Below are 12,891 nucleotides of genomic sequence, written 5' to 3'. Positions count from 1 at the left end.
CACTACAAAAACCTCAAAGTGGCAGCTGCTGGAGGGAGATGGACAGAGAGCCTCTGAGAGCGTTAGTTGTGGGCGTGGTTTCACGCATCGTTCCTGTCGTTACGTAACGACAGGAGCAGAATCTTATTGGCTCGTAGATCCACATCACACTGGACGGCTCATCCGGGCGGCTGTACAGACACTGCAGAATTTGGTTGCTTTCCTCCTTCTCTGAGTTGGCAGGCTGAGGGGAGACCACTTTATATATGTTAAAGCAAGAAAAAACCTGTTTTTCATAATAGGTCCCTTTTAAGTCAGGTAATAATGCATGAAGTTTCTAGTGGATTTCTAACAAGCCATCTTATGAATGAAGTCGGGCAGGTGTTTCAGCATTCCTGCTCCCCCAGTATCAGCCGGGTTAGCTCCTTCCTGCTGCTGAACCGTCACCAGGCCGCCGTGACGCACTCCAGGGCTTGTTCCAACCTGCAGGACGATGACACTTCATGGAAAGGAACTGGTTAGAACCAGTTTAGACCTGACTGGTGTGAGCTCGTCAGCTGTAGGAGGGGTTTCCTCCTTTCAAAGAGGAGACAGGTGTACTGCATGCTCAGCAGCTCAAACGGCTCTCGCCTTCCCTCCAAATAAACATGATTTAACACAGTGGTTCCCAACCTTTTTTCCTTGTCCCCCCCTACTTGAGTCTAAGACCAGCCAGGCCCCCCGACCCGTACGTACTAGCACCAAAATAGTCTTTAATTGAAAAAATGAACATTAATTATGTTTTTTGATACATTTCTCTTTGGTTTAACCTGTATATATATGACTTTGTTTTTTTCCAATGTCACCAATGTATAAAATACGCATAAAAGGACATAAACATTTTCTGAAAAATGTCTCTTTTAATATGAGACCAAAATCTTTAACATTTTTTCTTTAAAAACCTGTCGGAGTAGATTAAATGTTGAGTAATGATATAATAATAAGGAATGAAATCATTTCCTGTGTTTGTCACCAGTGTATAAAAAACACAAAAAATATTCAAGACATTCATAAATTATTCCTAATAATGTCTTATGAATGACTCATTCGCAAATATAATTTTTACAACTGCATAATTTCAAAGCAGACAAAGTTTCGCGCCCCCCCAGAGATCTCTGGCGCCCCCCCAGGGGGGCCCGGACCCCAGGTTGGGAGACACTGATTTAACAGACAAAAAGAACACTTGTGAGCACGATATTTTCTTTTTCATTTCAGCCGCAGGTCAACCACTGCTGTGAATCCTTCCTGCTGAGGACTCGTGCATGCAATACAATTTAATGAAATAAATATGAGGTTTCTTCTTTGTTCAGATCGTTACATATCAATGAGACATTCACAGGTTATAGAAGACCAAGTAGAAGGAAGACCCGGTTCACCAGTACTGAATTAACAAGTCCAACAGCTGTGTACGTGCTGAACTTTGAGGGCACTTCTATCTCCTTTCTCCTTCTGGCGCCGCCGTCATCGTTTGGCACCTTGTACCATGAGTAAAGCATTCGTACACTCAGACTTTTCATGATCTGCCGCGTGCCCACCAGTGCCACGACTCCCACCAGGAAGCGTCCGGCCCCCAGGGCCAGGGCCGTGGCCGTCAGGGTGGGCAGGGGTACGGGCAGAGTCCCCGGGGGCTCAAACGTCTGGCCCAGCTGCTGGTTGAGCCAGTAGCCCACGGAGCAGCCGCTGCACACCCCCAGGATGGTGGTGGTGTCCCCCCGGGTGGTGGTGTAGTGCTCCAGCTCCGGGTACGTGTAGCTCAGCAGGAACAGCAGCAACGGTACCACGACGGGGGAGACCCGGCTGCTCAGCTGGAACCGGTCAAAGGTTTCCCAGTAAGGGTAAGTGAGCAGGAGGAGGACGCCAGAGATCAGGACACCGCTCACCACGTCCTGGAAGAGGAACAGTCACAGTATTTGTCAGAAAAACACCTGAACCATGGTTAGCTGATGATTGCAGACAATTACTGCTCCTGCTTCAAGCCGCTTCATGAAACCTCAGTCTTGTTTTGTTGTGAGCATTACAATTGCATATCAATATGATAGTTGACAAAAACTGAAACCTGTAAATTGTTAGATTTGGTGACTTTCAATTCTTTTCAGACAGTTTCAACCCAACATATTTGATATTTTTTATTTTTCCTACGCTTAATTTCTTTTAATCGGTCATACAACCATTTTGGGGCACACTGACACATTAAAGCTTTATATAAGGTTACCAGTCATTTAAAAGCTGTTCTTTTGCCCTCTTTTACTTTAAAAAAAAAAAAATCTTTTTATCTTTATATGGGTGATTGTTTTTTGGGATGTTTGATTTGTATATGACAGTGCTGAGTGAGATGGAGATGTCAATTTCCCCGAGGGAACCTCCCAAAGGGATTAATAAAGTCGTCTGAATCTGAATCTAAATCTTTCTCCTGCTGAAAAGAATTAAGGTCAGTCTGGATGGTCCTTTTTGCCTTTTGTCTTGAGTGCCATTCAAAATATATTCTGGTCAAAATACTCATGTGGCATGTGGCATGTGGAGTGGAAAGCACCACTGTGCTTTCCACTCCATTTAGTTATTATTCATCATTTATACAATGAAATGAATGTGCACTCTAGAATCTGATTAAGAAAAAGTCACACTATTAAAGTAACACTTAATAAATATAATACAATTAATTCCACTGACAAGCACACAACACACCAATCATTCACTGCCACCGTATACATAAAAACATAGCCCTTTATTGCACATTAAAACTGTAACAGACTAAAAATGTATTACTGTAGTTGTGTTTGAGTCTGTTTGAGTACTGTGTGTCTCAGTGGATCAAATGGGTACTATTTATTTTTATTTTACTCATTTTCCTTTACAGTTTTTCTCTATTGCCAAAACACAAAACCCAGTACTCTAAACCAAATGACCAGTTGCCTAAACACATTTAGTAAAACTACCCCCCTTTTGCCACAACCACAAACACAATTCACCTGTAGACACTTTTCACAAAACCCATCCCCTTTTTCTCAAAACTCTAAACACATTTTGCCGTGCTAAAACACATTTTGCATATAACTCTGCTCCAATATGCATTGTGAAGCTCATGTGATGCAAAATGCTACCCACAATCAGCAAAACTTGAACACAATGAACATACCTGGTGTCAATCAGTAAACACAACTACTCATAATTGAAAACACCTATTGCAAATGATGTGACCACACCTATATAAGTCAGTGCAGTTTGCTGAAGGCTCAAAGACAAAAATAGATGATCAAGACAGGAGAAGAGGAGTTCGTGTCAGATGTGTTTGGCATTTGAGAAGGAAATACCATTTAGTGAAGAGTTAACACTGTTTTGAGGGTAGAGTGTGCTTTTCCAAGAGAAGTGTAGGATTTTGCGTTTTGTGTGTGAGTTTTGTAATTTGTGTTTAGAGTTTTGAGAAAGTGAGGTAGTCTATCAGGAAATGTGTTTAAACAATTGTGAAAAACTGTAACATCAATCAGCAATTCATTAGTGTATGTCTGCCACCCTACTCTCCGTTCCTAAACCCAATAGAGGAGTTCTTCTCATCATGGCGGTGGAAGGTCTATGACCGCCAACCTTACACCAGAGAGAACCTTCTCAGCGCTATGGACCTGGCCTGTGATGATGTGGCTGTGGAGGTGTTCCAAGGCTGGGTGCGGCATGCCAGGGCATTCTTCCCACGTTGTTTGGCTATGGACAATATTGCCTGTGACGTTGATGAGGTCTTGTGGCCCGACCCAGCCCAACGTGATGCCGCCCCATGATTTCGGTGTCAACATACAACATACTGTGTCAATTTTCAAACGTACTGTAATAAAAGAAATACCCTGAACCCTGAACATTGTGTTCTCAATTGTTACTGTACTGTATCTATTGTGTGTAATGGATCCTCTATGGAGTTTACGGTACTAATTTTTGCATTGAGTTGTGATATTACTGCATTTTCTGCATTATGTAACTATTCCCATGAAATGCACAAATCTATAGTAAATGCCCAAAACATATTTGAGAATAAATAAGGGTTGCTCAAATGCATCCTGGCAGTTGTGAAACTGTAAAAAGAACAGTCTCACAGTGTGAACATTGTGTTTTAAATTTTTTTGGTAATGTGGTTAATGATGCTCAGTAGTGTTTACATTTTCACAGGCCTTGAGTGGTGTTTTGGTGTCAGAGTTTGCTTTTGAGCATATGAGCAACTGTTTTGGTGTGATGGGTTGGTTTTTGAGCATATGAGCAACTGTTTTGGTGTGATGGGTTGGTTTTTGAGCATATGAGCAACTGTTTTGGTGTGATGGGTTGGTTTTGAAAAGAAACTGTGAGGTTTAGTGTACGTAGCTTTAGAAAAGTGTTTTGTGTTTAGAGTTTTGTGAAAAGTGAGGGCAGTATCGTGAAATGTGTTTAAGCAATAGTGAAAAACTGTATGTAGTAGTGCATTTTTATTCAGCACCAACTTTTTGCCTTTTTTTGTGTCTGAATATCAGTGGTAAGCAATGAGCGGAAACATTAGGGACTTGTTGCTGTGTGTGTGTGTGTGTGTGTGTGTGTGTGTGTGTGTGTGTGTGTGTGTGTGTGTGTGTGTGTGTGTGTGTGTGTGTGTGTGTAGGGCTTATCAGCTCATTGTTGAAGATGGTCATGGCTTTTGAGTTAAAAGCTGATAATTAATCATGTGATGTGTGTTTTCAAATTCATTAATTAAAAAATCCTTTATTTATCCCTGAAGAGACATGAATTGTTGCAGTAGTAATTTCCGTCTGGTCACAGATTAACTCGTTGACATTAATTAAGAGGGCGTTATGCCTGTGGGCAGGAACGGCAGCGGTCTGTGTTGCAGCAGATCTGATGAAGCTTCTGACTGAACACACTCTGTTCCTGAATGACTGGGTCGTGAAGATGAAGCTCAGGGTTGGCCATGATCTTTATTTTATGACACAACGAGCTCCAGAGCCTCCAGAACCCTCAGAACAGAGCCAGCCTTGCTTCTCAGTTTGTTCAGCTGCTTTAGGTCACTGGCCCTGATGCTGCTCCCTGTACAGATGATCTGACTGAACTCTCCACAACAGACCTAAAGACATTCAGCATCTCCCTGCAAATGCTGAAGGACCTAAGCTTCCTAAAACAGTAAAGGCTGCTCCGTCTTTTCTTATAAGCAGCACCAGTGTTGCATCTCCAGTCCAGTCTGTTGTCCAGGTGAACATTGAGGTAATTATACTCCTCCATCACCTCCATTTATTCTCCCATGATGGCGTTTTCTATTTAACTTAATCCTGACTATCCTAAAAATCCACAATCATCTCCTTTGTCTTGTTCATATTCAAGATGAGATGATTGATCCCACCATGCCACAAAACAGTCCAACAGCTCTCTTACTGAGTCTCTAGTCCATCACTGATACACCCCTAAACTGCAGAGTAATCTGAGTATTTCTGCAGGTGACAGGACCCCAGCTTGTGCTGGAAGTCTGAGGTGTCCAGTGTGAAGAGGAGTGGTGAGAGTACAGTCCCCTGTGGTGCTCCAGTGCTGCTGAACACCTGGTTGGACACACAGATATTCAGGCTCACTAACTGTGGTCTATTTGTCAGATAGTCAGTAATCCAGGGGTTAGTGGAGGCATCCACCTGTGTCTTAAGTAGTTTTTTATGAGGTAATGCAGGCTGGATGATGTTAAGGCACAGGAGAAATCAAAGAATATGATGGTCACAGTGCTCCCTGCTTTGTCAGATGACTGTGGGTTTGTTGAAGCAGGTGTATGGTGGCACCTTTAACTCCAACCCACCATAAGTAAACTGCAGTGGGTCCTGGAAAGTGCTTGTTTTCTTATTCAGGTGGGTCAAGAAAAGTCTCCCCAGGACTTTCATGATATTGGGTTACACGTCTATAGTCATTTGGAGAAGATGGATGAGGTCGTATTTGTACTGGAACAAGGCAGGATGTCCCAGCACTGGAACCTCCACCTGGCTCAGGCTGAGGTTGAAGAGGTGCTGCAGAATCCCACATCGCTGGTAAAAACAGGCGTTCAACACTTTAGGCCTGACGTCAGACCTGCAGCCTTTCTACAGGCGTTTTAATGGGCCGGCAACATTATGAGTCCAAACAGGGAATCAACAAGATGAGAGGAGTCTTCCAGGATGGAATGTAGCTTTTTCTGGAGGTACAGTTGTTTTCCAGGGCAGGTCATTCTCTGCAGAGATTTTGTGTCTGCTGCAGAGCTGCTCCAACGCCAAACAACAATGCCATGAGTGAGGACACTCGATGCACCTATAGCAAAGACATCAGGAGATGTTGTGAGAGGTGAACCTTCCTGAGGGCTCTCAGGAAGAACACCAACATCTGTACCTTTCTACCCGGTGCCATGGTTTCTAAGGTCCTTTGAGATGTGTGTCCAGAAATGTAAATGTGGACACCTTCTCCACCACCCGCCTGATGATATATGTGTATGGACACTCTGCTGCTTCCTGACATCAATAATCATTTGTTTTTAAAGTTCACAGTGAGATTTCTGACAGTGCTCTGTGAGCATCAGTACCTCCTCTTCATATGCAGACTCACTGGTGATGAGCCCCATCATGGCCGTGTCATCTGCAAATCTAACCAAGGTGTTATGAGATGGTATGCAGTAGTGGTGGGGGGAAAAAAAAAAAAATCGATATTGCAATATATTGTTGCGCTCTCTGTCGCAATAAATAATCGATAAACTGACGGCAAATATCGATATTTTATTACAACACACAATGGATTCACGCGGTTGTCACCGCACTATTGTTCATGCACTTCAATTTGTCCAGCTGTCCCTGGACAGAAGAAATACATATCATTCAATACATAGAAAAATTATTTTTAATTCTTTAACAAACACTTTTTGTACCAGATTATTATGATCACTTGTAAATATGTTTTTATTATTAATTTTCTTTGATCTTCTTTGCAGCACTAAATTGTCAATTATCCAGTTTTAGTTGTTGTTTTTTTAATCAAGTGCTGTATTTTTTTAATTAAGTGTTGTAGGCCAAAGTAGATGTTTATAATTAATTAATTTAAAAAAAACATAAAATATCTTTGGTTCTTACTGTCTCCAGAGAAATAGAAGTCTGTGTGAAGTCTTGCTTTCTTTCTTTTTTTTTCCCATACTGTCCCAACATGTATTTATCTTTTCCAGATTTGAGGTTGTTATTTGATATGTTGTAACTCAGTTATTAGTGTTATTAGGTTTGTGTATGTGTATGTGTATATATGTGTATGGATATGGACCAAACATTAGTCTATATTTATCCATGAATGTTTATATACATAATATTGTATATTGGTTGTTTTCTCATTTTTGTGCAGAATAAGGGATACTAGGTTTGCACTGAACTTTCCTAAATAAATAAAGTTGCATTGCCAAACCCCCTGCCCCACAGTTTCACACATGTGAATTATAAATCCTGCATTTGCCATGAATCTCTCAAGTCATAACATGTACTGTGCGTGTGCGTGTGTGTGTGTGTGTGTGTGTGTGTGTGTGTGTGTGTGTGTGTGTGTGTGTGTGTGTGTGTGTGTGTGTGTGCGTGTGCGTGTGCGTGTGCGTGTGCGTGTGCGTGTGCGTGTGCGTGTGTGTGTGTGTAATAGCTCACCAGAACCGAGTGCATCCCGGTGTACAGCCGGCTCAGAGACACCAGGGACGACAGCGTCACTGCAATCAGCAGTCCCACCTCGAACTGGAACTGGGACACAAAAAAAAGTCATGGTTCTGCCTCTAACCACGACTAACGCAGTGACGAACATCACTCCCTGCTTGATTGATGAGGGATCACAAGCGTTAATGCAGAGAGTTGTTTGGATACAACTCGTAAAACACAATTGCTCCTGGGGGATAACACTGGATCATCATTCCATTGGTTTGGTCCTGTTGGTTTGAAATGATCCGTTTGTGAACTCCTTTAATTTCTGTTAAACTCCTTCCTCTGCCATCTATCAAGTCTGTTTGCTTGATGTACTGTCATCACCTCACAGCTCTTTTATTCCTCCACAGTCTCTTTGTCCATTCCCGCTTCCTTCTTTACCTACGGCAGCAGGTTTTGCCCCCCCCCTCCCCACGCACCCCAATTTCAATAACAGTGAGAAAGGAGGCATCATGCATTCATTTACCTCCCCCACCCTTCCTACACCCCCTTCTCCTCCTCCTTGCCTTTTTTCCTCTGTTTCTTTTTTTTGTTGTTGTTCTTTGCAGCTGGAAGCCTATTCAGTGGTAGTTCATGAAGAGAGTTTTCTTTTTTTCTTTCTTCTATGAATAGCCACAAAGGATGCCAGGGACAGGAGGGGGTCAGTCCGTGATTGACTGTCGTGACCTACGACCTGCTTTGGGAACGGGCCGAGTTGCCTGGAGGACTTGGGGGCTATTCAGAAGCCTCTGTAACAGCCTACTACTCATCTACAGCTATGAATGCTCTTTTCTTCCAGGGGATTCCTTTGTAAATGTCAGGGCGTAGTTAAGTACACTACTGTACGTGAGTGTCCTGGGTGTTGATCTGATGTCTCTGACCTTGAGAAACTGCTGCAGCTTCTTGATATGACGTAAGCGTAAATCAGCCCAGACAGCTCAAGAGACTATAAACTGCCAACTAAAGGATTTTATACGTGCACTGTTCATCAAAACAACGCAGTGCTTGATTAAGACAGCATGTAATTGAGACTTGGAGTGCCTTATTGACTTGACAGTAGAGCGGCGGAGATAAAGAGAGGAAGACTCGGGAGCTGGATGGGGATGTAGAAGTAGACTGACAGTCATTGACTCAGTCCAGTCTATCAAAGGATGAGAGAGCAGCTCCATGGGTGTGGCTGAGAGTGACTGATGGTGACTGCTGGTCCTGACTCCCAAAGCTTATTGTCCAGCAGCTCAGTCAGGTCTCTATGATTGACAGCAGGGCAACTCCCTTCATCCCAAATTGCCATCCGAGGGCTCGTACTGATTCTAATCCAACCTAATTCTACACTTATTAGAGAGAAGAGCTCACTTGGCTCAATTAATTCAGCAATTTAAATTAAACTGGTGTCTCGTTAATCTTGGAAGGAACCCATGAAATGAAAGGCAGCTCAAAAGCTCGTCTAATGAAACACTTCATATGCGGAATTACGGTTCAACACCCACTTAAACTCGCTTCCAAACTCTAACGAAGGTGGATCTAATTCTGCAATAAGTGATCTTTATCAAGCCATTCTGCATGGTGATGAGCTGTGTTTCGTTAGTAACAGTTAACTATCACAGTAATAAATAACAATAAAAGTAAATATGTAATAAATAAGAATAAGGAAAAAAAGAGCACAAACGTCATCTGCATAGAAAGAGGCATTGTACATTACGATATTGACTTAGCTGGCTAAGATGTAGCACATAAATACTTAAATGCAGGGGGAGTTATATCTGGGGAGGAGCAGATAAAGTAACTCAGAGACAGAAAAGGTTCTGGTGGAGCGATATGAGTACAATAATCCAAGACTGACATGTTTTTTTTTTTCATCTTGCCAAATCGTCTAACCTAGGGGTCGGCAACCCAGAATGTTGAAAGAGCCATATTGAACCAAAAACACAAAAAACAAATATGTCTGGAGCCGCAAAAAATCTTGTATAAAAGTCTTGTATAAGCCTTAGAATGAAGGCAACACATGCTGCATGTTTCTATATTAGCTATAACTGGGGGAAGATTTTTTTTTTCATTATGCACTTCGAGAAAAAAGTCAAAATTCCAAGATTAATGTTGAAGACTTGAAGTACAATTTTGAGAAAAAAGTCGAAATGTCGTAAGGTCCCCACCACAGGCGATGTCCTGACATCAGACACACTCCTAAAAGCCAGGCCCCCCAGGGTGCCCAACCGGGAGAACAGGGCCCAAACACCCCCCAATCAAACAGCCAGCCCTCCTCCATACCAGTCAAATATCTAATTTGCCTCATTTTAAGTTAGTCTGTGTTTATTTTAGCCTGTATGTGTCTGAATGCATAAAAAAAAGAAGGATGTGGGGGGGTTGGAGGTCCTCACCAGATCTTTAAGAGCATGCTGTGATCAAAATGATCAAAACAGTCATCTAAAATGAAGTTCTATGCAAACGTTTGTACATGAAACTTAAAACTGTGGAAAAGAGCCAGAACCAGAGTGCCAGAATGATGAGGAACTATTAATAACAATAAACTCATCTCCAAAAAACAGACGGATTATGTAGTTTGGAGTTGGTACTCGTCTCGTTTCCCCCTTAAAATGGAAGTACTTTTTAATTGTTTTTTTTTTTTTTTTTTTTTTTTTTTTTACCTTGTCTGCACACATATTATTGATTGATACCATGACGGTAGAAACCAAAAGTGTATATATGTGCATTATTACTATATGTAATATATACATATATATACGCACACATATGCGTACACATACATAAATATACACATACAAACCCAGTGTTTTTTTTTTTTTTGGGGGGGGGAGGGTGTGGGGGGGGGGGGGGTGACGACATCCACTGCCAATCCAGGAAGCAGGAACACACGGAGACCCACGTCAAGCACTGGAAATCTGCAACAAAAAACCACAAACAAAGCACGAAACCGGCACGGAGCCATCCAAAACACGAACAGCAATCGACCTAAATCTTGAGATCTGATCGCAGTCTGAGCTAAGCTATCGCTACCGCTACCTAAACCCAAAAACTAGAGAGCCAGCATGCAGGTGAACAAGCCAGTGTGTATGTCTATGTGTGTGTGTGTGTATGTATATGATCATGCATGTGTGTGTGTGTGTGTGTGTGTGTGTGTGTGTGTGTGTGTGTGTGTGTGTGTATGCATGTGACTAAATGACTATATGTGTGTATGTGTGTGTGTGTGTGTGTGTGTGTGTGTGTGTGTGTGTGTGTGTGTGTGTGTGTGTGTGTGTGTGTGTGTGTGTGTGTGTGTGTGTGTAATAAACCAAACAAAGCTCCACCTGAAGTGTATCTATAGTGGGGGAGGGGAGGGAGCAACCCCGCCACCCGCGAGACCAGAGGCCGACAAGGAAGAGCCCGGAACCCAGGCCACCGGCAACCCCACAGAGGGGAGAAGTAGGAGGGAGGCAACCCACCGCCTGCGAGGCCCCCCCCCCACCCGGCGGCGGCCGAGGGGGCCCGCGGGCGGGGCCCCCACGGCGCGGAGAGAAGCAGCCAGGGATCCCGCGGCGGCGGACCGCGACCCAGGCAATCCCCGGCCACCCGGTCCGGGCCGGACACGCGGCCAGGAGGCCCTCACCCTTCAGGCCAACGACCCCCACCCGGCAGGGGGCCAGCCTGCCCTCAGTTTTTTACTTTTTAATTGTTGAGTACATTTCCCATCATCAATCACAGCAATTATTATATTTAAAGAAACAACTGGAACACTGGATAGTTGTTCACTTGTTAAGATTATAACTCTCTAAATAAGGCAGGAGCCTTGCAAGCTGCTTCCTCTGCCATATCATTAACCAGCGCAAGTGGGGCGCTGACAAGTACAATGAGAAAGGTAAAAGTATTACAGATGTAGAAAAACTTAAATGCAAATAAATGATCCAGTGTCATTCACCATAAGGCAGGAAAATGGCTTAGAAATAATTAATCATAATATAATTTTTAAACCACAAATGATAATTTGTATAAATATCTATGCAGTGAAATGCAAAGTTAAAGGTTTCACATCTTAATCTGGTATTAATTGATATCAAACATACATTTTAATAAAAACTTCAGGCCAAAATTACAGAGGCTGCCAACACAAATTAAAAACACACGCAGACATATTCATAGTCAGTAGCTTTTATTGCTACTAACGGTTGATTTGCAACCTGTTGACTTGAAGGTCTTTTACAGACAGGTTCTGCTTTTTAGTTTTGTTTGGTTTCGTTTAAAATAAGAAATAAAAATGACATCGCAATATTCCATGGGGTGTTTTTTTTTTTTTTTTTTTTTTTTATTCCCCTCCTTGAACCGCCACCTTACTGTGGTGGAGGGGTTTGTGTGCCCGAGTGATCCTAGGAGCTATGTTGTCGGGGGCACTTTCGCCCCTGGTAGGGTCTCCCATGGCAAACAGGTCCTGGGTGACGGGCCAGACTAAGAGCGGTTCACAAGCTTGTTATGAAGACGAATAAAACAAGGACCGCTACGTCGCCCGGATCGGCGTCACCGGGGCCCCGCCCTGGAGCCAGGCCTGGGGTTGGGGCTCGATGGCGAGCGCCTGGTGGCCGGGTCTTTGCCCGTGGGACCCGGCCGGGCTCAGCCCGAAACGGCGACGCGGGTCCGCCTTCCAGTAGGCCCACCACCCGCAGGAAGGACCATGGCAGGCCGGTGCATTGTGGGCTGGGTAGCAGTCGTGGCGGGGTGCCTCGACGACCCAATCCCTGGACATCAACCCTCACAGTGGGGACATGGAATGTCACCTCGCTGGGGGGGAAGGAGCCGGAGCTTGTGCGTGAGGTTGAGAGATACCGGCTAGAGATAGTCGGGCTCACCTCCACACATAGCTTGGGCTCTGGAACCCAGCTCCTTGAAGGGGGCTGGACCCTCTACTACTCTGGAGTTGCCCAGGGTGAGAGGCGGCGGGCTGGTGTGGGCTTGGTTATAGCCCCCCAGCTCAGCCGCCATGTGTTGGAGTTCACCCCGGTGAACGAGAGGGTCGCTTCCCTGCGCCTTCGGGTCGGGGATAGGTCTCTCACTGTTGTTTGTGCCTACGGGCCGAACAGCAGTGGGGAGTACCCGGCCTTCTTGGAGTCCCTGGGAGGAGTACTTGATAGTGCTCCAACTGGGGACTCCATTGTTCTACTGGGGGACTTCAACGCTCACGTGGGCAATGACAGTGATACCTGGAGAGGCGTGATTGGGAGGAACGGCCTCCCCGATCTGAACCCGAGTG

General features: G+C 44.1%; 1 protein-coding gene across 2 annotated transcripts in view; it reads right to left on the bottom strand.

Annotated features, from left to right (window-relative positions):
• Positions 1 to 808: 808 nt before the first annotated feature.
• sgpp2 (sphingosine-1-phosphate phosphatase 2) overlaps positions 809 to 12,891 on the bottom strand; it is a 31,003-nt gene continuing 18,920 nt past the window's right edge. The window contains exons 4-5 of one of the 2 annotated variants that reach the window (XM_061720191.1): positions 7,632 to 7,721; positions 809 to 1,904 (exon numbers count right to left, since the gene is read on the bottom strand). In XM_061720191.1, coding sequence (XP_061576175.1) covers positions 1,359 to 1,904; positions 7,632 to 7,721 — 636 coding nt within the window. In that variant the 3' untranslated portion in view covers positions 809 to 1,358. The remainder of the gene's footprint in view (positions 1,905 to 7,631; positions 7,722 to 12,891) is intronic. The other variant, XM_061720190.1, reaches the window with a different exon arrangement.

The sequence above is a fragment of the Cololabis saira genome, chromosome 4 (assembly GCF_033807715.1).
Source record: "Cololabis saira isolate AMF1-May2022 chromosome 4, fColSai1.1, whole genome shotgun sequence".
Lineage (NCBI taxonomy): Eukaryota > Metazoa > Chordata > Actinopteri > Beloniformes > Belonidae > Cololabis > Cololabis saira.
The sequence above is the reverse complement of the archived record's forward strand: the minus strand, read 5'-3'. Positions and strand labels throughout refer to the sequence as shown.